This window comes from Salvelinus fontinalis, chromosome 21 (assembly GCF_029448725.1).
Source record: "Salvelinus fontinalis isolate EN_2023a chromosome 21, ASM2944872v1, whole genome shotgun sequence".
Classification (NCBI taxonomy): Eukaryota; Metazoa; Chordata; class Actinopteri; order Salmoniformes; family Salmonidae; genus Salvelinus; species Salvelinus fontinalis.
The window spans coordinates 34,170,041-34,197,522 of NC_074685.1; the positions used below are offsets into that span (position 1 = coordinate 34,170,041).

Below are 27,482 nucleotides of genomic sequence, written 5' to 3' on the forward strand. Positions count from 1 at the left end.
TGTACACCTCTGAGAGCAAGCTATCTAGACCAACTGACAGCTAATTATGCTAGCTAGCTAAATCAAGGGGAGGGGAAACAGCAGTACATAAAATAGCCTATGCGGTGCGGACGTTCAATGACTTACATATGGGGCATTAGTCTGAACGTGCAGGGTACATGTCATGTAAAAATCTTCAAAGCGTGAAATAGTTCCCAATCGTTATGATTGTGTTGTGATTGTGACGCCATGTTGTAGATTTTCCTCGCGACAAGAAAATGTTAAATAATTGCACGTGCGTCTCTTTATGTGGATGTTTCTCTCTCTCACACCCTCCCTGCTGTGTATGTATATATTGTATTCTCGAAATAGCTAATACAGCTACTACTGTACATATCATTTTCTTTCCAAATTATATACTGTCTGTACACACCACGTATTTATATTTGGATTGTTAATTGGACTCGTTCTCTCATTTGTAGATTATTTGTGTATTTGTATTGTGTTTATGTGATATTCTACTGCACTGTTGGATCTAGTAACATACCGATTTCACAAATTTGGATAATCTCAAAATCACGTTACTGATTAACATTTGGACAGGTAACTAACTAGTAACTAGTAACTGGAACGAATTACATTTAGAAAGTAACCTACCCAAACCTGATTGCAGATAACAATTTAGCAATCACATATTGTTAGGTTGTAACAACAATTTTGTCTCCCGCGTGTTAAATTGAATTGCTCCACCCCTGCAGCGAATGAATCATTTCCTACAAGTTCTACCAATCATGTACACTGCACTGTGCATCACAGCAAATTATAATGGCTGAATGAGGGAGACAGCCAATCAGATAACTCGTTTTCGATTTCATTCGGCCAATTAGACATTGCGTAATGTTTTGCCGTTGAACGTTATGCTGCAGCACTGCTAGCTAGCTAGCGTTAGCTGCAGTAGACTAGCTAGCTGGCTAGTATTGTTGAAGGTAAAATATGGGTGAAGTTACGTTACAAGTTAACTGGTAAGTTAAAGCGAGCTTTATTAAAAATCTTATTAATCTACTTTACATATTAACTATGAATCGAGTGTGTGCTTATTGAGCATAACGAAGGCGCTAGTTTCAATCATTTTCAAGATGTAACATTACTCTTAGCTAGCTAACCGTAAACGTTGATGCTTGCAAACCTGTCAGTTAGCATGGTTAACCAACGTTCGCTAGCTAGCCAGCAGGATACAGCCAACAATACAGCGAACAACTGGCCAGTCAATAAATAGCTAGATTAATACTGTACTAACAAGCAGAAGGAGACTAGCTACGATATCCAGGTAGTCATATTTAGCTTACAATGTAGCTAGATACGTCTGCTTGACGATCTCATATGTTTACTGCTGGTTTATGCCCCTGTCAGGTATATTTTGCAAGGCTTCTGCTCTAATCTTATCCAGCAAGTGTATGCAAGTTACTATTTGAATGAAACTGCCCCAGTTAAAGTGAAAGTTTGATTACGGTCACCATGACCAAAGGGCCTAGCCACCTGCTTTTATTTCATCTCACACCACGTCCTGGTCAATGTCTGTACTCTGGAGTTTAAAGGGACTGTTCACCCTGAAAAATGTGTTTGTCATATGTAACTTCAGACCTTTCCCCCCGATCTCCTGCAAGTATTAACCCCCCCAACCCATCCACCCCAATCAGCCTGTAGGTTAAGGGAGAGCTGTTTCCCTCGTTCCACTCATTGATTGTCCCCCTCTATCTCTCTTGTAGGTATCAGACTCTCCCCCAGGTTGCGGGCCCATAAGCATGTCCACAGATGACAGTATCTCTGAGGATGTGTCCAGCCTGGGGGCCCTGAGCCACTGCCATGCCGGGGAAGGGGGCAAGGAAAGCGAGTCCTCAGAGGGCACCTCAGCAGCCTCTGGCCTTGGACTTGGGTTGGGGCTGTCCGGGACGGAGGAACCCAATGCCAACTCCAAGACTGCAGGGGGAACCGTAGATGGGAGAGCTGAAGACATCACACCAGCATGCAGCCTCCCCCACAAGATCAGGTGTGTGGAGACTGTGGACTCTGACTGGAGGTGGCAGTGTAGTAGGAGGTTTTGAATTAAGTGTGCTACATTGAGTAATCCAACATAGTCCCTTTTCCTGACTCCTGTGTACTGTGTTCCCCAGGAGCCTGTGTCTGAGTACAGAGGAGGCCTTTGGGCCTGGCAAGAGTCTCCCCTTCATCAACCCCTCCTCCCTGGAGACCCTCAGAGCCCTGGTCCAAGAGATCCAGAGTAGTGGGGAGACTGACCCGGAAATGTGGAAGGACTGTGAGGTAGGAAAGTGTCTGTGCTCTTGTGTAACTGCAAGGGTAGGATGGACAACAGATAAACCAATATATAGGATACCATATATTTAGTGTGGAAGGACTGCCAAGTAGTAATACAGCCACTGATAGTTAAATGTTTGTGGCAGTTAGTATGTCAGAGAAGTGTGATTGTGTGTGTTCTCTAAACTTCTCTCTGCAAAGGGTGATACTGGGGTTAGCTGGTGTGGTCATTATTCTCCTGCAGCACGTTGGGCAGTCTCATCCCTCTGTCGCTTCTGCTGTCCCTGTGGATCTCAGCTGACAGCACACACACACTTGGTCCCTAGACTGCACACATCACACAACTCCAGCTGATCTCTTCAGACAGGACATGATTTGTGGGGAATAGACAACTGTGATGCTGGCAGCAGTGCCACCTCATCTCACACAGAAGAAAACACACTGAAGAGAGAGTACTGTATTCCCCAGCTTTAATACAGGGATCTAGAGCTGGGCGATATGAACAAAAATCCATATTGTGATAAATTGCCTGAACTGATCTGATAACAATAAATCGAATGATAAGTTTATAACGTTGTGCAACACTTTGTTTAGTTTTATTACCCGATAAACTACTACGTCTAGTTTGATTGTTGTAGCTATTGCTCCATGAACAATCACCAATGTTAACAAACTTATTTCATTTCAAACTACACATTTCACTTGTATAGGCTACTTGTCGTAATGAACGATGTCAGCAAAATGCCTGCGTCCCAGCTCAGGGATATTTCCAATTGTCTTAATGACCTCCTGCCCTCTCCTCTCATACAGTTTTCCTGATCTGAAAACACAGGCTCGATTACTTTTGAGATGCAACCTATACCCAAGTCTGTTATTGTGCCCAGAAAATATTAACATTTAACCTGTCTTTGAAAATGTGCAAATAACTCTCTAAAAGGTAATCAGTGAGTTTCTTATGGACTGTAATATCAGGTGCACCCCCCCCCCCCCACCTCCCTGGGTGCATGGCATAGTACAACTAATTCACTTTTCTCACATCATAACTGGAGCACAGCTGCTTCCGTATGCCCCCCCCCCCCCCCCCCCACACACACACACACACAGACCCCTACTGCGAGCCTAACTCACAGCTGTCACATTTCTTCCACCCAATCAGAACATTTGACTATTTGCCATATTCATATTCACACTGGAAATGTGCCCATAACTTTAAGAGGAAATCTTTTCCAATGCTTTCTGGATGGTACTGTACAGACCTAATGTTGAAGATGTGTACGTGTCTTTGTTCAACAGGGTCGATGGCTGCATCTGTTCCAGCTAGTAGAGAAACAGTACCAAGAGCAGATCCTGGCTCAGCAAGAACAGTACCAGTGCCAAATACAGGTTTGTAGTACTATTTGAGTGTGTGTGATTTTCACAGTAGATGGCACCGACAGGTATGGCAGCTCTACTTCTAGCTGCTAAGAAACTTTACAGTATTTAGTTTTTTTGTGTGTTTCTTACATCATTAGCACAGATTTTTGTTGTTATTACATACAGCCCGGAAATAACTTTTGTATATCAGAGAGGTGGTAACTCGCCAACATTACGACCTGGAATACGACTTTCTCGAATTGGGTCCTTTGTTCGTACCCCCCAGAGCAATTGAACTTATTCTAGAGGCTGATCCAAAACACCGCCGGCGGAGTAGAGGTATTCGGAGTGGACTTCTAGTCCGACTCAGGAGGTGTGCACACCATCCACCGCTTCTGAGTATATTACTTGCTAATGTTCAGTCTCTGGACAATAAAGTAGATGAGCTCAGGGCAAGGATCTCCTTCCAGAGAGACATCAGGCATTGTAACATACTCTGGCTGTCTCGGAATATACTGTCCCCGTCCATACAGCCAGCTGGGTTCTCAGTACATTGCGCAGACGGGAATAAAGAACTCTCTGGGAAGAAGAAAGGCGGGGGTGTATGTTTCACGATTAACTGCTCATGGTGTGATTGTGATAACATACAGAAACTCAAGTCCTTTTGTTCAGCTGACCTAGAGTACCTCATAATCAAATGCCGACTGGATTATCTCCAAAGAGAGTTCTCTTCGGTTATAGTCACAGCCGAGTATATTCCCCCTCAAGCTGATACTTTGACGACCCTCAGAATTACACTGGACTTTATGCATACTGGAAACCACATATCCTTAGGCTGCATTTATTGTAGCTGGCTATTTTAACAAAGAAAAGTTGAGGAAAATGCAACCATAGTTCTACCAACACATTGACTGTAGTACTCGCTCTGGAGAAACATTGGACCACTGCTAATCAACTTTTCGAAATGCCTACAAGACCCTCCCCCGTCCTTGTTTCGACAAATCTGATCACGACTCCATTTTGCTCCTCCCTTCATGTAGGCAGCAACTCAAACAGGAAGTACCCATGCTAAAGTCTATTCAACGACGGTCTGACCAATCGGAATCCATGCTTCAAGATTGTTTTGATCACGTGGACTGTGGGATCTGTTCCGGTAGCCTCTGAGAATAACATCAACGAATACATGGATGCGGTGACTGAGTTCATCAGGAAGTGTATAGGAGATGTTTTACCCACTGTGACTATTAAAACCTACCCAAACCAGAAACCGTGGATAGATGGCAGCATTCGCGCAAAACTGAAAGTGCGAACCACCACATTTAACCATGGCAAGGTGACTGGTAATATGGCCAAATACAAACAGTGTAGTTATTCCCTCCGTAAGGCAAACAGGCAAATGTCAGTACAGAGACAAAGGAGTCGCAATTCAATGGCTCAGACACGAGAAGTATGTGCCAGGGTCTACAGACAATCACGCACTACAAATGGAAAACCAGCCATGTTGTGGACACTGACGTCTTGCTTCCAGACAAGCTAAACACCTTCTTCACCCGCTTTGAGGATAACACAGTGCCACCAACACGGCCCGCTACCAAGGACTGTGGGCTTTCCTTCTCCGTGGCCGACGTGAGTAAGACATTTAAGCGTGTTAACCCTCGCAAGGCTGCTGGCCCAGACGGCATCCCTAGGCGCGTCCTTCGAGCATGCGCAGACCAGCTGGCTGGAGTGTTTACGGACATACTCAATCTCTCGCTATCCCAGTCTGCTGTCCCCACTTGCTTCAAGATGTTCACCATTGGTCCTGTACCCAAGAAGGCAAAGGTGACTGAACTAAATGACTATCGCCCCGTAGCACTCACTACTGTCATCATGAAGTGCTTTGAGAGGCTAGTTAAGGATCATTTAACTTCTACCTTACCTGACACCCTAGACCAACTTCAATTTGCTTACCGCCCCAATAGATCCACAGACGATGCAATCGCCATCGCACTGCACACTGCCCTATCCCATCTGGACAAGAGGAATACCAGTGTAAGAATGCTGTTCATTGACTATAGCTCAGCATTCAACACCATAGTAACCTCCAAGATCATCATTAAGCTTGCAGCACTGGGTCGGAACCCCGCCCTGTGCAACTGGGTCCTGGACTTCCTGACGTGCCTCTTCAACCTCACGAGGCTGAAGAAATTTGCCCCCTCCAGCACACCTACAGCACCCGATGACACAGGAAGGCCATAAAGATCATCAAGGACATCAACCACCCGAGCCACGACCTGTTTACCCGGCTATCATCAAGAAGGCGAGGTCAATACAGATGCATCAAATCTGGGACCGAGAAACTGAAAAACAGCTTCTATCTCATGGCCATCAGACTGTTAAATAGCGATCACTAGCCGGCTTCGTAACCCTGCACCTTAGAGGCTGCTGCCCTATATGCATAGACTTGGAATCACTGGCCACTATAATAATGGAACACTTGTCACTTCAATGTTTACCAACTGGTTTACTCATCTCCTATTTATATACTGTATTCTATTTTACTGTATTTTAGTCAATGCCACTTCGACATTGCTCAATCTAATATTTATGTATTTCTTAATTCCATTTGTTTACTTTTAGATTGGTGTGTATTGTTGTAAATTGTTAGATACTACTGGACTGTTGGAGCTAGGAACACAAGCATTTTGCTACACCCGCAATAACATCCGCTAAATATGTGTATGTGACCAAAACATTTTTATTTGACTATTGCCAAATACAGCTCTGAACTTTATGTGGCCTGTTCTAGAATCCATGAAGATCCATGTTCTGATGCCTGTTTACACTGTGGTTATTTTCCTCCTCCAGCTGATTCAGGATGAGATCAAAGCCTTGGTTCAGCTCCAGAACCGCCAGACCAGCACACAGACCCACAACAATTACCCATATACCCCTACTGCTACCACCAACACACAGACACATCACGATTACCAATCTACGCTTTCTACTGTCACACAGACACACCCAGACTACTCCTCTTCCCCTGCTGTTGCCACTATACACCCCTCACCCTCCACGGACCTTCCCAATGGGAACTCGCCTCTCTCTGCTCCCCCCACCTCCCTCTCTGTCCCCCAACCCTTTCTGAGCTCCACCTTCCCTCTACCCACATCCACTCGGCCAGGGCCGGTCACCCCAAGAGAGAGGTGGGCTGAGCGGGCAGGGACGGTGCTGAGCAGTGGGTATGGGACCCTGTCGGCCTGGGGGTCAGGGCTCGATGGGACAAAGACTCCGGGGGGAGTAGAGGAGAGAGGCCGGGGGAAAGAGGAGTCTGGTTGGTCCCTTCACCTCCAGGACTACACAGAGACCATTCTGATTGGCCAGGAGGGTCAGCAGAGGAGTGCCTCGGCCAATGAGGTGGCTTCTAGAGACAATCCTAGTCCACCTGAGCAGCAGAGAACCTCCAGCCAACCGCTGACCTCCTGGGCTCAAAGACAGAGACGCAGCAAACCCAAGAAGAGCACCACGGGGCAGGCCCAACCTCCCCTGGCTTCCCCCCCACCCCTTCAGGCCCCATTCCCAGGCCAGAGCGTCCCTCAGACCTCTTCCTCCCAGGAGCAGCAACCCAGCCCCAGGCAGAGCCCTAGAGACAGCCCCCTGGAGAACACTGACCTCCAGGACAAGGTACACCTAACTCCAGCCGACGCACCCGGTTTTGTTTGAATTTATAGTAGCTGGATAAAATCATGTAAAACTATTTGGATTACTAGAGTCAGTATAATGCGCTGGCATTTTGTTATATCACCTTGTAGTTTGTCTGTGTGTCACTGTGTCTGCCCTGCTTTATATGCGTCACAGTCAGTTGAAACAGGATTCCTTGTGGGGAAGCATTTTGAAAAGGAAACAGTAAAAGACGAGTTAGCTTTGGGTCTCGATCTCTCTCCTTTGTTCATCTCTCTGTTTTCAGCATGGGTCGGCTGCTACCTTCACCAACTCCTTCCCTCTGAGGAGAAGTGACAGCCTCATGTCTGAGGCCTCAGGTAACCACACACACACACACACACACAGGCCTCTTTGTATCCGCTCGAAACTTTGGCCTACATGCTGCGCGGTCTTGTCACCTTGTTGAATAACACTGTTGCCTTTGCTTGAGCAGCAGTTCTGAAATGCGGTCAAAGCAATAATGCTAAGTGCTTTTAGTAACGTAGTTATAAAGCAGTATTAAGGTTGTTATAATGTAGTGATACGTGTCTGCTTCTTGTCCTTCAGGTCTGACGTACTGGCGCATGGATGTGAGTGAGCTCTACCGCCCCCTACCTGACAGCTTTGACAGTGGAGCCTACCTCCTGCTGCAGGAGGCCTCTATCAGTCTGGTAGGTGGCAGACAAAAGGACAACCCAAACTTGTTCCACCTAAAATACAGTGTTTGTTTTCATTGTGCTGAAAAAGTTAGTCTCTTCTGCATTAGGGAAATCCCACAGATTTTCAGTCCTCAATCCCAAGTAAATAAAAACAAATGACACCACCTCCCACCATTGTATTAGTTTGTTGTGCGTCTCCCTCTGTGTCTCGCAGAAATCTCCAGAGGACCAGAAGCTGTCTCTCAGAGAGATCTACCACAGCAAGCAGAGAACTACTGAGTCTAAACACACCGACTGGGACCGCTCTCTCACCTGCAGCCCCACATCACCACAGGTATACACACACACACACACACACACACACACACACACACACACACACACACACACACACACACACTAAGGTTGGGCGGTATCCAGATGTTCATACCTTTTCTGTACCATACCGGGGTATACTGTATTACCGGAAGTGCACACAAGGGGTGCTATAAAAAAAAGAATTGAGCTATCTTGGTTACAGCAGAGACATTCAAGCTCCTCCTGGATCAAGATCCCTGTTGCCTAAATGGTTTTGTGCTTCCAATTAAAAAATAATAAAAGTATGTGTCTTGAGTGTACATGTGATGGAAGAATGCACTGTGCATGCAGAGGTTTGCAATTCCATTGAATTGGGGATAGTTTAACCAAAATATGCCACAAGACCTAGAATTGCCTTATGTGTATCCCACAAAAAGGTTCACTGTTATAAGATAACTTTTATTTAATTAATTTAAGTAAAATTCAAGGACTTAACTTCCCATGGACAATTTCTGGAAGAAAAAAAAATTCACAGTGGGTGTGAGACACTGGCTTGTAGGCCTCTCCAGGTCTCACACCCACTGTGAAATTTGGTGGAGGATCGGTGATGATCTGGGGGTGCTTCAGCAAGGCTGGAATGGGGGCAGATTTGTCTTTGTGAAGGACGCATGAATCAAACCACGTACAAGGTTGTCCTGGAAGAAAACCTGCTTCCTTCTGCTCTGACAATGTTCCCCAACTCTGAGGATTGTTTTTTCCAGCAGGACAAAGCTCCATGCCACACAGCCAGGTCAATCAAGGTGTGAATGGAGGACCACCAGCTCAAGACCCTGTCATGGGAAATTGTCCATGGGAAGTTAAGTCCTGGAATTTAGCTTAAATTCATTTTAACAAGTTGGCTTGTGACCATCCATCTTTCACAAAGCCGAGCTGCTTGCATTTTTGCACCAGGAGTGGCATAAAGTCACCCAACATCATTTACATTACATTTAAGTCATTTAGCAGACGCTCTTATCCAGAGCGACTTACAAATTGGTGCATTCACCTTATGACATCCAGTGGAACAGCCACTTTACAACAGTGCATCTAAATCTTTTAAGGGGGGGGGGGGGGTCAGAAGGATTACTTTATCCTATCCTAGGTATTCCTTAAAGAGGTGGGGTTTCATCAATGTGAAAGACTGGTGGAGAGCATGCCAAGACGCATGAAAGCTGTGATTGAAAAGCAGGGTTATTCCACCGAATATTGATTTCTGAACTCTTCCTAAGTTAAAACATTAGTATTGTGTCGTCTAAAAATAAATCTGAACTTATTTTCTTTGCGTTATTCGAGGTGAGGATCTTTTTAGTTATTTTGACCAGTTGTCATTTTCTGCAAATAAATGCTCTAAATGACAATATTTTTATTTGGAATTTGGGAGAAATGTTGTCAGTAGTTTATAGAAAAAAACAACATTTTTAATTTTAACCAAACACATACATATAAATAGTAAAAGCAGAGAAACTGATCATTTTGCAGTGGTCTCTTTTACATTTTTTTGTTTCACAAAACAATTTAGTTAACAGGGATCTTGATCTAGGAGTAGATTTGAATGTCTCTTCTGTACCCAAGAAGCTTGATCTTGACATCTAGCAAGTTAGCAAACCAAATTCATAGCTGGAGCCCTGAGCTGGATATCATTTATTTGACACATCTTACATTTCTTATAGTTATACTTAACTTACAGTTATAAGCAGTGGCGTAGCACGCGCCCTGGCAGCCCCCATGAGGCGGGGGTGTCCCCAACCCACAGTATTGAAAATCAGACTGTCGGTATCTCAAAATACCCCGGTATACAATATAAACAATATATCGCCTAACACACACAAACACCCGCTCTAACCCTTCACTTTGTTCTAGGTGTTTACTCTAGATCCCACTATTCATCTCCGTCAATCAGATCGAACCTCCGGCTTCACCTCGCCCTCCCACTTCAGCAGCCCCTCCTACCCCACCCAGCCGCAGCTCTACCCCCGTGTTGACACCCCCGTCAGCCCAGACAGCATGGCTGAGGGCAGTACCAACCCCGGGGACACAGACTGCGCCTCCAACGCCTCCAGCCTCTCCGCCGTCGCACCTACCCTAGCCAGAGTGGCCTCTGCTCGGATAAAACCGTCCCCGTCGCCCCCCTCTACCTCCAAGCCCTTGATGCTCCCCAGCAGCCAGCAACGCAAGGCCTTAGTCACTCAGGCCAGCGAGGAGGAGGGGAGTCACACACACACCAGCACCCTGAAGCAACTGGCTGTGTCTGGGAGGCAGACGCACTCACACACACTCTCCCAGAGCGGCCCTCGTATGGAGAAAGCGGCGTCACTGGAAGACCCTGTGATTGTCTCTCTGTGAGTGGCAGAGGGCTGGTTATGTTTTTATATATTGGGTCACACAGGGGCGTCATGCAGTCCACATCTGAGGGGCACAAAGTCCCTGAGGATAGCTGGGAGGTCGACAAGTTGCATTTTTCATACACTTGAAACAATTTTTGTTCTGCAATCTAGAGCCATAATTATACTTAATTCTACCGAAAAAAAGAAACAATTCTGCATATATATGCATACTTCTTGAGCTGTGTGTATCCTGACTGGTGGTTATTTTTTATGACTAAAATCTGGGTAAAAGATTGAAAGGAATGTGAGTCTTATTTAGTAATTGCTCGCTTTTCTAAAGTCTACCAACCTTGCCAGCAGGCATGCTAGCTAAGATAGTTAGACAAGCTAGCTACTCTAACTTGATTGCCTGAAATGGCTTCTTGGCAGCTAGTGATGATATTGGGGACCTATCTGGGCTAGCTAAAGCCAACTTCATAAAATTGCTATATATAATACAGTATTACTGTAGACCATTATATTATTACAGAGAATCAACAAATTAAACCCTTTATTTTTTTTTCGCTTTTTTTTCCTGGGCAAATCAGAGGGGCCCCTGTGCCCCCTATGGGCATGACGCCTCTGGGGCCACACTAATATTATTTAGGGCATAAATCAGAGGAACTAGTAGTAGAATAACTTAAGGTAATTGATACATACTGAGTACTACTAATCTCCTTTCTCCTCCCATTCCTCCTCTTTTCCCTTCTTTCTATTGGCCCCTCTTTCTCCAGGCTGAGAGAGAAGCTGAGGGAGAAACACACTCGTCATGTAGCTGATCTGAAGGCTTACTACGAGGCAGAGATCAAAGTCCTCCGGGACAAACTGGACCTGAGCGACTTGCCTCATGACCTGGAGCAGAGCAACCACACACTCCGACAGAGGTAGTGGTGGAGAGTGTGGGTGGGTGTGTTTGGGGGAAGATTGGTGTGTGTGAGATCTAAGTCGTGGTTGTTGTATTACCAGGTGTGCTCAGCTAGAGCGAGCTCTGTCTGAAGCAAGCAGCCGTATCCAGGAGCTGGAGAACAAGAACACCATCCTAGAGAAACAACTGGTAGGATACTGTTATACCCTTAGAGGTGTGTGTGTGTGTGTGTGTGTGTGTGTGTGTGTGTGTGTGTGTGTGTGTGTGACAAGCTCTGTTGTCTCTTTCAGGCTGACTGGCCAGAGCGCTATGACACAGCCTGTTCCACGGCAACGTCCCTGCAGCAGCGATTGGACGAAAGCAGGCAGTCAGGCAGGGAGAAGGACTCCTCGGCCGGCCGCCTCAGGACCCGGGTCCGGCAGCTAGAGGAGGCCTTGGAGAACGCCTGCAGAGAAACACAAGAGAAGGAGGCCAGGAGGGAGAGGGAGTACAAGATGCTGCAGGACGTGAGTTCTGACGTTATACCCGACTAGCTAAGTAAACCAACTGAAATCTCTGGACTACATTCTAGGTGTTGTAGTTTGGGAGATGTCCTACAGAACATCTGGAGAACAGTACCTCTACGTCTCTTACACAAGTCTCTTATTTGAGCAGCTCTTTCAGTACCCGCTGATGTGTGCAAGGGACCTTGTAATAGGCTATTTGGCTGTAGCTCAAAGGTTTAATAGACACACTCCGGTGTGTGTGTTAGTGTGGTCATGATAACTCAGGGGTTGTGTGTTTTTGTCTCCCTAGCTTTTGGGAGAGTATGACTCTCTGAAGAAAGACCACGAGGGGGTTAAGGTAACGGAACTATTCTATTAGTGTAATCTATTCTCCTTTTCGGTGTTATTCCACCTCAAGATTAACAGGTGACATGTTGTACTGGTACTGGTTCTAACCTTTTGTTCTCTATCAACAGGACAACCTGGTGTCTACAGAGAACAAGCTGTTTGATGCCAACGAGCAGGTTTCTGAACTAAAAAGGTAACATCAAGCATCCAACACCAAGACCTGAAAACCAATATTACAAGATAGATGTGCTAGATAAATCATAACTAGACCTGGGTTAAAAAAAATAGCCCTATTTGAGTATTTTCAAATAACGTGGTCGAAAATCTAGTTCTATTTGAAGGTATTTTCAAATACAAGCCTCTGTGTATTTGAGTATTTTCAAATAGATGCCAATACTTTCCAAGTGTATTTCCAAATACATTCCAATATTCAACTACTTGTATTTTCAAAGAGAAAATATCAAAATATTTACTTCGAAATGTCTTTGTCATGATCAGACCTGGGGTTCAAATACTATTTGGGGTATTTCAATTACTTTCAGAGTTACGTAATTTGTCCATATCGGACATCAGTTGTTAAGTGTTTTTGACACCTCCAGTGTTACCAGAGTGACCACATTTTTTGGGGGTGATTTATATTTAGAATTGTCACACAAGACAAAAAAAGAACATCCACAAACAGGACAGACACAACAAACACAATCAACACCACACAAGGAGCTCCAGCCCATGATAAATAAAAGAAAGGAAAATACAATTGAATGTACAGATTTGGTCAAGCCTCCTACCCATCTCCCACCAGCAGCCCGTAGCCATCCTCTCAAACAGCAAAGCTGGTCAAAAGGAGAAGCAGGAGGAGAAGAAAGTCCGTAACCACAATGCGCATCAGAGTAGAAAATGTGTCGTAAGTGCTGAGAATAGAGACTTTACTCCTACTCGTATGGGTCAAAATAAAAGCTATGCATGAAGCCTCTTTAGTCTTAAGTTCCAGTTCCACCTATTCGACGGACATTTAGGAGAGCTCATGAGCTGTCTCAACCTGTTAAGCTACCAGAAAGGGTTTTAACAATAGAGAAATGCAGTGAGTCAGTGGTTCCTGTGCCACAAGCAATTGCTTTGGAGTTGTTCAAATGTTTTGATATTTTTATATGGTCACTCCATAAATAGTGTAGACCTACATGCAACAGTATCTCTTACGCTTTTCAAAATGATTTCCTATTTTATATGACATGCCTAAATTCTTAGAACCACGAGGCTAATAAATAAACATGTTTTTCTTTTAATTATTGAATTACCTACAGTGCCTTTAGAAAGTATTCGTACCCCTTGACTTAACTCCACATTAAGTGGAGCCTGAGCTCTAAAAGGATTTATTTTTATTTTTTTTGCACAGCCATCTACAGACAATACCCCTGTGTGACAGTCTTAAAATGATCCTAAAACCTCTGAGCTGGGAGTTTTTGTTGTCGTCTTAAAACAGGTTTTAACATGATTCCTAGGACGTTTTCTCTGATGTTTTGTGGATACGGGCCAAGAGTGACAGATTGAAGAATCCCTTTTGACTGAGAGAAGAGTTATTCTCTTTTGGTGTGACTATCTATTTTGGCAAACAAAGAATAGATGTATCGTGTGCCAGCTTTTCTTTCTTTATCAGTGTGTCTTGTCCCAGCACCGGTGGAGATCCTGTATTTGACATGTCTCTATCACCCACACACTCTTTCCTGTATCTGTCTGTGGCCCTCCTCCTCAGGGTGATCTGTAAGCTGGAGAGCCAGGTGAATCAGCTGGAGCATGAGAACCAGGCCAGGAGTCGCCAGGCTGTCCACAACCACACACAGCCTTCTGGAGCTGGGTACGGTCTCCTCTCCTCCACGTATGCATACATGTTGTGCTTCCGTTAGGTCCCAAAGCAGATCTGACCTGTAGCTGTTATTATTTTTTAACCCTCTCCTGTCTCTGTGTATGACTCTAGCTGTTGTTACTGTTATCCCTCTCCAGTCTGTACCACCATCCGGACCTGTTGCTTTCGCCCAGCAAACACCCTTGGCAACCAGAATCCACCTATAGAATTTCTCCTTGCTCTCAAACCGACCAATCACACAGCACCAGGAAGTCTCCCTGTCCTCAAACTGACCAATCGCAGAGTTACAGGATGTCCCCTTGCCCTCAAACTGACCAATCAGGCAGCTCGGGCCACTTTACAGACCACACTGGCAGCAGGAGGTATGGTTGCAGTGTTAACTTTGGAATACCTTTTAATCCCCTTTCCCCCTTGATTTAACCCTGATTAAAAATCGGACCAGTTTAACTCACCCGTGTCCTGTTTTGTCCTGTAGGTGTTTGTCCCCTCCAGAGCGTGAGCAGGACCGGGGTGAGGTTGTGAGGGAGGCTCGGGGGCCTCTGACTCCACTGATGCGGGCCCTGATAGAGCTGGATGAGATCAGAACCCCTGAGGACCAGGCCCCCTGTAAGACCAGCCACAGTACCACTGACTCACTCTCACTGGTCTCCAGTAAGACACACTCCTCATCCCACAGTAGGCCCTCCGCACACTCACTAACTCATTCTCTTCACTCCGTCCTCAGCACGGTGCTAGAACAGTGTAGCATAACTCAGTCATTGGCTCCAGTCACAAAGTTGGAGGTTGTATTTTCCCCTAGCCTTTTGGATAGTTCTCTAAAATCTGGAAGACATTCTCTAGTCTACTCTGAAGTCTTTTGACCGTTCCTGTCTTTCAATGAGGTTCACTCTGAATGCATGTGTATCTGTCAATACATTTACTCATGTTAGTCTGTTGTTGAGCTATATACTTTAACTTATGTGATGATGCTGTGCTGTGGTGGTGTTTGTTGAGATGCAAGACAGATTTCCCCGAAAGGGACACGATTATTATTAACTAGCTGTCGCTATGTATTTGTCTGTGTTGCAGGGCTGGGCAGCCGGAGGCCAACTGTTGGCTTCGTAGAGAGAAACCACAGAGAGCCACCAACACAGGACAGGGGCAAAGCTATGGAGGACAGGGGCGGGACTGGACATGAGAGTGGTGCGGCCGGATCTGAAAGAGGCATGGTTTGTCTGAATGGAGGCAGGGATGGACCTCCCCAGGGTGTGGCTTCTCCTGGAAGGGCTGCGTCTGGGACATTCAGGGGAGTGTGTCTGCTGAGAGCCCAGAGAAGTCTGTCTCCAGAAGGCCACAGGTCCTCCTCTCTGCCCCCCCGCGCCCAGAGGGCCACCTTCCCCCCTACCACACCCAGTGCGTCATGTCATTTTCACTGCTATTTCCTTGTGTAGTTCATTGTGTAGGGTTATTGAACTCATCTAGTGTTCTGTTGTTCTAGCTAAGAGAGAGACCCTGATGACGCCTCAGTCGGCTAAATCCAGCCCCAAACGCTGTCCTACAGAGAACTACTCCACTGCCTTTGGCAACCCACCACCACGACAACAGCAGCAGCTACACAACAGGTACGGGTTAAGTACCCCTGGACGACAGGACCGGTCCTTAGCTGCACCCTTGATTTGTTTTCATCCTGTTCATTACAGGTGTTACTTCTCCAGCTATTGTGTCTCATTATTCCTGACGCATTTTCCCTGACGTATTTTATGTTTTAGCCGCGGAGTTCAGGTTTGTGATTGTCCGTTTCAGGTTTGACGTGGCGTCAGACCAGAGACTCCACAACTCCAGCCCCAGGAAGAGACTGTTTTCAGAAGGTAACAGAAACAACGTTGTTTTACACCCCTGACACCTGGTTAGTGTGTTCAGTGGAATACAGTGGCTTGCGAAAGTATTCACCCCCCTTGGCATTTTTCCTATTTTGTTGCTTTACAACCTGGAATTAGAATATATTTTTTGGGGGAGTTGTATCATTTGATTTACACAACATGCCTACCACTTTGAAGATGCAAAATATATTTTTTTGTTAAACAAACAAGAAATAACTTGAGCGTGCATAACTATTCACCCCCCCAAAGTCAATACTTTGTAGAGCCACCTTTTGCAGCAATTACAGCTGTACGTCTCTTGGGGTACATCTCTATAAGCTTGGCACATCTAGCCACTGGGATTTTTGCTCATTCTTCAAGGCAAAACTGCTCCAGCTCCATCAAATTGGATGGGTTCCGCTAGTGTACAGCAATCTTTAAGTCATACCATAGATTCTCAATTGGATTGAGGTCTGGGCATTGACTAGGCCATTCCAAGACATTTAAATTAGAGGTAGACTGATTATGATTTTTCAACACCGATACCGATTATTGGAGGACCCAAAAAAAGCCGATACCGATTAATCAGCCGATTTTGTTTTTTTAATTATTATTGTTATTATTATTTTTTATTTAAAAAAAATATATATAATTTGTAATAATGGCAATTACAACAAAACCGAATGAACACTTATTTTAACTTAATATAATACAAAAATAAAAATCTATTTATTCTCAAATAAATAATGAAGCATGTTCAATTTGGTTAAAATAATGCAAAAACACAGTGTTGGAGAAGAAAGTAAAAGTGCAATATGTGCCATGTAAAAAAGCTAACGTTTAAGTTCCTTGCTCAGAACATGAGAAAGCTGGTGGTTCCTGTTAACATGAGTCTTCAATATTCCCAGTTAAGAAGTTTTAGGTTGTAGTTATTATAGGACCATTTCTCTCTCTACCATTTGTGTTTCATATACCTTTGACTATTGGATGTTCTTATAGGCACTATATTATTGCCAGCCTAATCTCTGGAGTTGATAGGCTTGAAGTCATGAACAGCGCTGTGCATCCCAGCATTGCTAAGAGCTGCTGTTTGAATGAATGCTTACGAGCCTGTTGCTGCCTACCACCACTCAGTTAGACTGCTCTATCAAATATCAAATCATAGACTTAATTATAATATAATAAACACACAGAAATACGAGCCTTAGGTCATTGATATGGTCAAATCTGGAAACTATCATTTCGAAAACAAAACGTTTATTCTTTCAGTGAAATACGGAACCGTTCTGTATTTTATCGAACGGGTGGCATCCATAAGTCTAAATATTGCTGTTACATTGCACAACCTTCAATGTTATGTCATAATTATGTAAAATTCTGACAAATTAATTACGGTCTTTGTTAGGAAGAAATGGTCTTCACACAGTTCGCAACGAGCCAGGTGGCCCAAACTGCTGCATATACCCTGACTCTGCTTGCATAGAACACCAGAGAAGTGACACAATTTCCCTAGTTAAAATTGCCTGCTAACATGAATTTCTTTTAAATAAATATGCTGGTTTAAAAAAAAAAATATGCTTGTGTATTGATTTTAAGAAAGGCATTGATGTTTATGGTTAGGTACATTGGTGCAACTACAGTGCTTTTTTCGCGAATGTGTTTGTTAAATAATAACCCGTTTGGCGAAGTAGACTGTGATTTGATGATAAATTAACAGGCACCACATTTGATTATTTGCAATGCAGGACAAGCTAGTTAAACTAGTAATATCATCAACCATGTGTAGTTAACTAGTGATTATGTTAAGATTGATTGTTTTTTATAAGATACGTTTAATGCTAGCTAGCAACTTACCTTGGCTCCTTGCTGCACTGGCGTAACGGGTGGTCAGCCTCCTCGTGGAGTGCAATGTAATCGGCCATAATCGGCATCCAAAAATGCCGGTTACCGATTTGTTATGAAAACTTGAAATCGGCCCTAATTAATCAGCCGACCTCTAATTTAAAGGTTTCCCCTTAAACCACTCAATGTTGTTTTAGCAGTATGCTTATGCTCATTGTCCTGCTGGAAGGTGAATCTCCAGTCTCTTGAAGACTGAAATAGGTTTACCTCAAGAATTTCCCTGTATTTAGCGCCATCCTTCAATTCTGACCAGTTTCCCAGTCCCTGCCGGTGGAAAAACACACAGCATGATGCTGCCACCACCATGCTTCACTGTGGGGATGGTGTTCTCAGGGTGATGAGGTGTTGGGTTTGCGCCTGACATAGCGTTTTTCTTGATGGCCAAAAAGCTCAATTTTAGTCTCATCTGACCAGAGTACCTTCTTCCATATGTTTGGGGAGTCTCCCTCATGCCTATTGGCGAACACCAAAAGTGTTTGCTTATTTTTTTCTTTAAGCAATGGCTTTTTCCTGTCTACTCTTTTCCGTAAAGCCCAACTCTGTGGAGTGTACGGCTTAAAGTGGTTCTATGGACAGATACTCCAATCTCCGCTGTGGAGCTTTGCAGCTCCTTCAGGGTTATCTTTGGTCTCTTTCTTGCCTCTCTGATTAATACCCTCCTTGCCTGGTCTGTAAGTTTTGGTGGGTGGCCCTCTCTTGGCAGGTTTGTTGTGGTGCCATATTCTTTACATTTTTGAATAATGAATTTAATGGTGCTCCGTGGGATGTTCAACGTTTCTGATCTTTTTTATAATCCAACCCTGATCTGTACTTCTCCACAACTTTGTCCCTGACCTGTTTGGAGAGCTCCTTGGTCTTCATGGTGCTGCTTACTTGGTGGTGCCCCTTGCTTAGTGGTGTTCCAGACTCTGGGGCCTTTCAGAACAGGCATATATCTACTGAGATCATGTGACAGATCATGTGACACTTAGATTGCACACAGGTGGACTTTATTTAACCAATTATGTGACTTCTGAAGGTAATTGGTTGCACCAGATCTTATTTAAGGGCTTCATAGCAAAGGGGTGAATACATATGCACACACCACTTTTCTTTTTTTCAATTTCAAAAATGTTTTCAATTTCACTTCACTAATCCAAATAAAAATCAATTTAAATTACAGGTTGTAAAGCAACAAAATAGGAAAAATGCCAAGGCGGGTGAATACTTTTGCAAGGCACTGTAGACACTACTACCCTCTTTCTCGCTCTCTCTCTCCTCCAGCCACCCAGCGGTCATCTGGTGGTTCAGTTGAGTCATCGGGCAGTGTTGAGCCCCAGAAGGGGGTGTGTGGGCTGGGCTGGGAGGAGCAGGGGGCTGGGGGGTCAGGCTCAGACCTCCAGGACCCCGGGACAGACCTACAGAACAGTCTCCACTCCCTGGCCGACGCTGAGAGGCTGTTTGACGAGCTCACTATGGAGAAACAACAGGTGATACAGACTGTTACAAGGCTCTTGTTATTAATCTAGACCCTCACAATAGACTATGACGGGGACATGCCGCTCACAAGCAGCATGACCAAGCACAAAATACCTTTTACCCCTACCTAAACCCCCATCCCTACCCAGAGACATCTGTAGATCTGTAAAGATTGCATGACCATAAGCAATGTAATGGAATTGGTCTACCAGAGCATTATTAGCATATAGCTCATATCCATCCAAACCCTTTCAAATCTACTGGGAGTTCCAAGGGACTGGGGCTAAGAGTTGAGTTGGGGTTTTTATTGCACTGCTTTAAATCACATCATATTTTATTGGTTGCATACACACATTTAGCATGACGTTATTGGGGGAAAGGGTCAGTTGTACAACTGAATGCATTCAACTGAAATGTGTCTTCCCCATTTAACCCAACCCCTCTGAATCAGAGAGGTGCGGGGTGCTGCCGTAATCAACATCCACGTCTTCGGCGCCCGGGGAACCGTGGGTTAACTGCCTTGCTCAGGGGCAGAATGACAGACTTTCACCTTGTCAGCTCGGGGATTCGATCCAGCAACCTTTCAGTTACTGGCCCAAAGCTCTAACCACTAGGCTACCTGCCACCCTGTGGGTGTAGCGAAATGATTGTGTTCCTAGCTCCAACGGTTTAGTTATATCTAACAATTCACAACAATATACACAAATCTAAAAGTACAACTATGGAATTAAGAAATATATAATATTAGGACAATCAATGTTGGAGTCCAGAGTATAAATATAGTGCATTCGGAAAGTATTCAGACCCCTTGACTTCTTCCACATGTTATGTTACAGCCTTATTCTAAAATGTATTAAATTGTATTTTTCACTCATCAATATACACACAATACCTCAATGACAAAGCAAATACAGATTTTTAGAAATGGTTGAGAGTTTATATTGAAAAAACCCCTGAAAAATGTATAAATGTTCAGACCCTTTACTCAGTACTTTGTTGGAACACCTTTGGCAGCGATTACAGCCTTCTTGGGTATGACGCTAATTGCAAAGCTGTCATCAAGGCAAAGGGTGGCTACTTTGAAGAATCTCAAATATAAAATATTGATTTTGATTTGTTTAACACTTTTTTGGTTACTACGTGATTCCACATGTGTTATTTCATAGTTTTGATGTCTTCACTATTATTCTACAATGTAGAAAATAGTACAAATAAAGAAAAACCCTGGAATGAGTAGGTGTGTCCAAACTTTTGACTGGTATTGTGTGTGTGTGTGTATATATATATGTATATATATATGTATGGAGAGTATGTGGATATAATATTTAGTATATCTTTTGGATAGTATAGTGTATATTTACAGCAATAGTTGAATAGGATTGATTTGTCTAGATATATATATATATGTGTGTGTATGTATGTGTATATATATGTATGGAGAGTATGTGGATATAATATTTAGTATATCTTTTGGATAGTATAGTGTATATTTACAGCAATAGTTGAATAGGATTGATTTGTCTAGAATACGGTATGTACAAATGAAATGAGTAGGAGACCGGCTAGTGATGGCTATTTAACAGTCTGATGGCCTTGAGATTGCAAAACAGCTTCTATCTCTTGGTCTCAGCTTTGATGCACCTGTACTTTCCTGTGACATCGGGTGCTGTAGATATCCTGGAGGGCAGTGTACCCTTTGATGTGTTGGGCAGACCGCACATCCTCTGAAGAGCCCTGCGTTTGCGTGCGTTGTAGTTGCCGTACCAGGCGGTGATACCAGGATGCTCTCAATGGTGCATCTCTAAAAGTTTGAGGGTCTTAGGGGCCAAGCCAAATTTATTCAGCCTCCTGTTGTGGGTGGACCATTTCAGATTGTCAGTGACGTGTACACCGAGAAACTTGAAGCTTTTCATCTTTTCCACAAGCTCCCCGTTGATGTGGATGGGGGCGTGCTCCCTCTGCTGTCCCCTGAAGTCCACGATCAGCTCCTGGGTTTTGTTGAGCTTGAGTGAGAGGTTATTTTCCTGGCACCCCTCCGCCTGGGCCCTCACCTCCTTCCTGTTGGTTGTCTCGTCATTGTTGGTGATCAGGCCTACCACTGTTGTGACGTCTGCAAACTTGATGGTTGAGTTGGAGGCGTGCGTGGCGCCGTGGTCATGGGTGAACATGGAGTACAGGAGGGGACTGAGCACGCACCCTTGTGGGGCCCCTGTGTTGAGGATCAGCGTAGTGGAGGTGTTGTTTCCTACCTTCACCACCTGGGGGCGGCCCGTCAGGAAGTCCAGGACCCTGTTGCAAAGGGCGGGGTTCAGACCCAGGGCCGCAAGCTTAATGATGAGCTTGGAGGGTACTATGGTGTTGAAGGCTGAGCTGTAGTCTGATGTAGTCCTATTTTATTGATGGCGTATATCTATCAATGACAGAGGCAGTCCTTTGACATCACACCTCACTAATCTCTATTGGATCTGTTCTACAGTATTACCTGACTTTATGATTTTACAACCACTCCTCTCTCAATGATGTCTATTTATAGCTGGGTTCATATATCCCCCCTCTTCTGTCCTGTCCTCCTGTCCTTGCCAGCCCTGTCCTGCCTCTCCTGCTCTGTTATGACTGAGGGGTGCTAACTCCTTTCTCCGGCCCTTTACCCTTCAGCAGCCTTAAGTATACTCCCGCCTCTGCCTAGGGCAACACACACACCGCAGCGTGGCCTGCCTGCTTGGTTCATCTGATTAATCTGAGTGCTGTGAAATTGTTGGTTAGTTTATATATTTATTTATTTATGTAATTCGTTCATTTTTGGTGTGTTTTGTGCAGATTGAGTCAGCGTTAAGCCGGATGCCTGGATCTGGTGGGAGGGTGAGCCTGCAGACCAGGTTAGATGAGGTAAGGTCACAGTCACACGCACCAAACCATTCAAGGCCTCATTACATATTTAATGAGGCGTGATTGGGTCTAAATTAGTGCACTGATATGAAACTTTTGGCCGATTCCGATAAGCCCAAAAAAAACGATACAGATATTTAAAATTTTAGCAGCCTTTTAAGTACAGTTAGTTTAAGTACAGTTTTAGTACAGTTAAATAGTTGAAACACTGACCAAATAGTTATTTTGTTGGCATTTACGTATGTCCCCATTACCAGAAAAACATAATCAAAACATATTTATTTTACTTACTTGCTGTGCTGTTTCATTGTTCAGTCTCAACCAGGAATTTATCAAAAATGTCAAGCAGTGAAGTTTCAGCTCTGTCTGTCCGTGGCCTCTTCTGTCGTGGGTCCTCTTCCTCGGTGCGCACTGTCACTGTGTCCGTTTCCATCTTGTTCAGCTGTGTCTAACATTTCACGTAAACTCTGTTTCTTGTCTGCATCGGTCCTTGTACCTGGCATCGAGCATGGTGGCGACACCGTAAAGAGGCTCAGAGAGAATGACTGTTAACGAAGTAGCGGTCCTTGTACCTAGCATCAAGCATGTTGGCTACACAGTAAAGAGGCTCAGAGAGAATGCCTGTTAACGAAGTAGCGGTCCTTGTACCTAGCATCGAGCATGGTGAGTAAAGAGGTAGTAAAGAGTAAAGTAAAGTAAAGAGGCTCAGAGAGAATGCCTGTTAACGAAGTAGCGGTCCTTGTACCTAGCATCGAGCATGGTGGCGGCACAGTAAAGAGGCTCAGAGAGAATGTCACCGAAATAGCTTGTTCACAGCCTCTAGTAGAGTACTTTTCCAAGTTAACCCCACTGTCTGTGTCGGCAGTTTTGTTGAGCAAGCGTTTCAATGCCACGAGAGAGGGTATCACGTCTGCTGCAGACTCAGTTGATGAGCTTATTTCTCAAGTCAGTTGTTAGAATGGAGCTAGGAGTGTGTTCATGTTTCCTAGATGTTTTCAAATGCCATTGAAATGGCTGCAGCGGTATGAGAACCAGCACATTCTTGAGCATGCAATACGGCTTTAATCAGTATGAAATCCTTGTCGGCCTACCGTGCTGTCAGACTCAGCATGTTCATGGGGCTGACAGCGCTGGTCCAAATGTCAGTCGTGAAGCTAATAGAAGTAGCTCATAGATGTGCGTTTCAACAATACTGTGTAACTCCGGTAGGGCAACATTTGAAAAATAGTGCCTACTTGGTAGTGTGTACCGGGGCTCGAGGTGCTCGATCATTCGGCGAAAGCCAACATCATCCATGACAGAGAACGGTTGATTGTCAAGGGCAATGAATTCCATTATCTTGGTGTTAATGGATTTTGCCTTTTGAGTTGTCTCGCTGAAATTTTACTTACTCTTTCAAATGACTGCGCGACTTGAACTTGTTTAGTTGTTAGAAGTGCGCGCTTAGTATTTTTATGCTTTTGTTCTGTGTAGCGCTGTATTTTTCGTGTCGTCAATATGTCATCTACCTACAATTTGAAGTCGGAAGTTTAGATACACTTAGGTTGGAGTCATTAAAACTCGTTTTTCAACCACTCCACAAATTCCTTGTTAACAAACAATAGTTTTGGCAAGTTGGTTAGGACATCTTTCTGTATGACACAAGTAATTTTTCCAACAATTGTTTACATACACTAAGTTGACTGTGCCTTTTAAACAGCTTGGAAAATTCCAGAAAATTATGTAATGTCTTCTGATAGGCTAATTTACATAATTTGAGTCAATTGGAGGTGTACCTGTGGATGTATTTCAAGGCCTACCTTCAAACTCAGTGCCTCTTTGCTTTACATCATGGGAAAATCTAAAGAAATCAGCCAAAACAATGTGTAGACCTCCACAAGTCTGGTTCATCCTTGGGAGCAATTTCCAAATGCCTGAAGGTACCACGTTCATCTGTACAAACAATAGTACGCAAGTATAAACACCGTGGGACCACGCAGCCGTCATACGGCTCAGGAAGAAGACACGTTCTGTCTCCTAGAGATGAACGTACTTTTGTGCGAAAAGTGCAAATCAATCCCAGAACAGCAGCAAAGGACCTTGTGAAGATGCTGGAGGAAACAGGTACAAAAGTATCTCTATCCACAGTAAAAAACGAGTCCTATATCGACATAACCTGAAAGGCTGCTCAGCAAGGAAGAAGCCACTGCTCCAAAACCGCCATAAAAAGCCAGACTACGGTTTGCAACTGCACATGGGGACAAAGATTGTACTTTTTGGAGAAATGTCCTCTGGTCTGATGAAACAAAAAAAGAACTGAGTTTAAATGTATTTGGCTAAGGTGTATGTAAACTTCCGACTTCAACTGTATGTTATGTAGGTATGCGCTTTGACTTCGGTTTTGCACATCGGCGTTAAACTAGACATGATGCCGATGTTGGCATTTTTAGCTAATATCGGCTGATTCCGATATGCTTACCGATTTTTAGATTAAATGTCACCTTTTTGTTGTCATGAACATGTTTGTTTGATGAAATGGACTCGTGTGAGGTAATTAAATAGTATAGATGGGATATAACTTTAAAACCAAGATCTTTGTGTACAGTATGTGTGAATGTTTATGCTATTCCAGCTAAATTACTGTTCCCCTACTCCCCAGGTGGCCTTAGAGAACCGTCTAGAGAGCGTAAACCGTGACCTGGGTTCCATCCGCATGACCCTGAAGAGGTTCCACGTTCTACGCTCCTCTGCCAACATATAGCAATGTTTTTATTAGATGACGTCATAGGTAGGGTCTAGGGCTTTTCCTGGTCAGATTGCATGGTCAGGAAAAACTCCTGTTCCTAGTTATAGATGAATAAATATCACCGTTTTCTGTGATGTAGTTGGATAAAGAACCCTGATTGTTCTCTCTTCACTCGCAGGTTGGCATTTATTGAGATGACTCATGTACTCGAGCAGCTCTGCAGTGGTCACGCTAGCTGGCACAGCCACAATGTCATAAAATCTGATTTAAAACCTTAACCATACTGCTCACCCTAATGCCTAACGTTAAAGGGACATTTCAACATTTTTCAACTTCGTATTCATTATCTGCACTACCACAACATCAACATATGTGAAATGTATGCGTTTCTATGTTTTGTAGTAAAAAATATAGAGGAAGATAAGTGTTTCCGATGATGACATCAGTGTGCATCTTGGGATTTTAACCAATTGTGAGTAGGCGTTGCCTACCAATTGTCTACTAATTGGTTGATGTCATTGGAAACACGTATGCAGCATTTTCGAAATGCAGCATTTTCACCTATGTTGATGTTGGGGTGGTGCTGGAGATGATGATTATGAAGTTGAACATTTTTTAAATGAAGACCAAAAAGCACATTTTTGTTTTCATACTTTTTTATTATTTAGCCAAATTTGACTTTGCAGCTGGCCTATCTAGCGGAAACCGTTCAGTTCTGCCTCCGAGGCAAAACTCATGACAATAAAGGTCAACCTGCTCTTAACTCTGTATCACAGATCACTTGTACATGACCCACAGTCTTTTTTACACATATAACTCTGGGATATTTTTCTACATGTTTGGAAGAGCTCACAATTTTGCGGAGTATATTTTTAGAAATGCACAGATTTGTAAAGTCGTTTACTTTTTTAGACGTTATTAAAAGCGAAATAATATATGCTTTACTTGCCATATTCAGGTAAATTATGTCGATTTCTTTTAATATTTTAATTTTATCAGCCATCTATGGATCAATATAAATATGAATGGCAGAACATCCTAATATCCAGCAGAGACATTTACCCATCTGGAATGTACCACTGCCATCTCCGTCTAGGTCTACATTTTTATGCATCGTTTTGATATGTTTTTATTCCTCGTACACTGCATAAAATTGTATTTATTACATTTAATTGTTGTGTTCATTACAATGTTTATTCCTGGTGCATTAAATATAATAATCTTGATAGCCTACAACATTCAATTAAAAAAAAAGATGTTTGCCCAAGCCATTGTTTTTCCCAGTTCCATCATTACTTGAAAATCTTTTACAAAAACCTTGTATTTTAGGAAATTTGAAGTTGCTTGCCTTTTTCCATTTTTATATATTTTATCTCCTTTGAACATTATTTTGTGTTAATTCTGTTGTGAAGGGAAGGACTCCATCAGTACCTAACCCCCCTCTCTTCCTAGTATACTATGGACCTCCTGCAAAAAATGAAACCAGCACACATTTGAAATATTACACACAAGTACACTGCTCCACAAATGGACATTGCTTGAAGCAACGTCTTATTGTAATGCATGGAATTTACACAGTATTTGCACTGTTTCAGTTTTTTGGGCCATGTAGTTTTTTTTGCAGTTGGCAATGAATGACTTGACATGAACTTCACTGGAACTAAAATGTACTGTTGTTCTTTCAATAAATAACGCTTACATTATTACAACACCTGGGTCTCTGTGGGTTATCAAGACTATATACAGTGCATTCAGAAAGTATTCAGATCCCTTGAATTCTTCCACATTTTGTTACATTGCAGCCTTATTCTAAAATGGATTAAATACTCTTTTTTTTCTCCACTAAATCAATCTACACACACTAACCCATAATGACAAAATAAAAACTCTGGAACAGGTTTTCATCAAGGATCTCTGTACTTTGCTCCGATCATCTTTCCCTCAATCCTGACTAGTCTCCCAGTCCCTGCCGCTGAAAAACATCCACATAGCATGATGCTGCCACAATGCTTCACCGTAGGGATGGTGCCAGGTTTGCTCCAGACGTGTGTGAGGGAAAGATTATGTATTTACCTAATTTATTTGATATTAATGGTTAACAATTCATATTTAATTAACAGTAAGACATTTCTGTACTAATGTCTGTGTTTTTATGGTCGCTCTAGATCCCTGCAGCTAATCTTGGCGTGTTGGCACCAGAGATGGCTTGAGCTGACAAATGAGTTAAAGACTGCATTACATAGACAATAATGTGTTTTACTAGGGATAGCTTAGGAGTAGAACAATCCCTCATTGTCTCAAAATCATCCTTGCATCTGGAAACTAAACCAGGATGGGGTTATGACAACAACCCTATGCAGATAACGACCGGATTAACCTAGAATGGTTTATGATGCCCCAATCTGCATGGAATGGTTGGAACCAATCATG

At 43.6% G+C, this 27,482-nt stretch overlaps 1 protein-coding gene across 3 annotated transcripts; it reads left to right on the forward strand.

Annotated features, from left to right (window-relative positions):
* Positions 1-894: 894 nt before the first annotated feature.
* LOC129818748 (M-phase phosphoprotein 9-like) lies at positions 895-26,761 on the forward strand. Of its 3 annotated transcripts, none has more exons than XM_055874942.1 (23): positions 895-1,001; positions 1,746-2,026; positions 2,151-2,298; positions 3,586-3,675; positions 6,493-7,308; positions 7,592-7,664; positions 7,894-7,997; positions 8,200-8,319; positions 10,182-10,660; positions 11,419-11,568; positions 11,651-11,738; positions 11,840-12,055; positions 12,345-12,392; positions 12,511-12,575; positions 14,133-14,234; positions 14,381-14,605; positions 14,719-14,894; positions 15,312-15,635; positions 15,721-15,844; positions 16,026-16,090; positions 19,247-19,452; positions 22,259-22,327; positions 24,966-26,761. In XM_055874942.1, the coding sequence occupies exons 2-23, from the start codon at positions 1,782-1,784 to the stop codon at positions 25,065-25,067; spliced, it is 4,035 nt and encodes a 1,344-aa protein (XP_055730917.1). In that variant the 5' UTR covers positions 895-1,001; positions 1,746-1,781; the 3' UTR covers positions 25,068-26,761. The 3 variants fall into 3 exon arrangements, with proteins under 3 accessions (XP_055730917.1, XP_055730918.1, XP_055730919.1); XM_055874943.1 differs by having other exon boundaries at positions 14,719-14,849; XM_055874944.1 differs by lacking the exon at positions 22,259-22,327.
* The last annotated feature ends 721 nt before the right edge of the window (positions 26,762-27,482 follow it).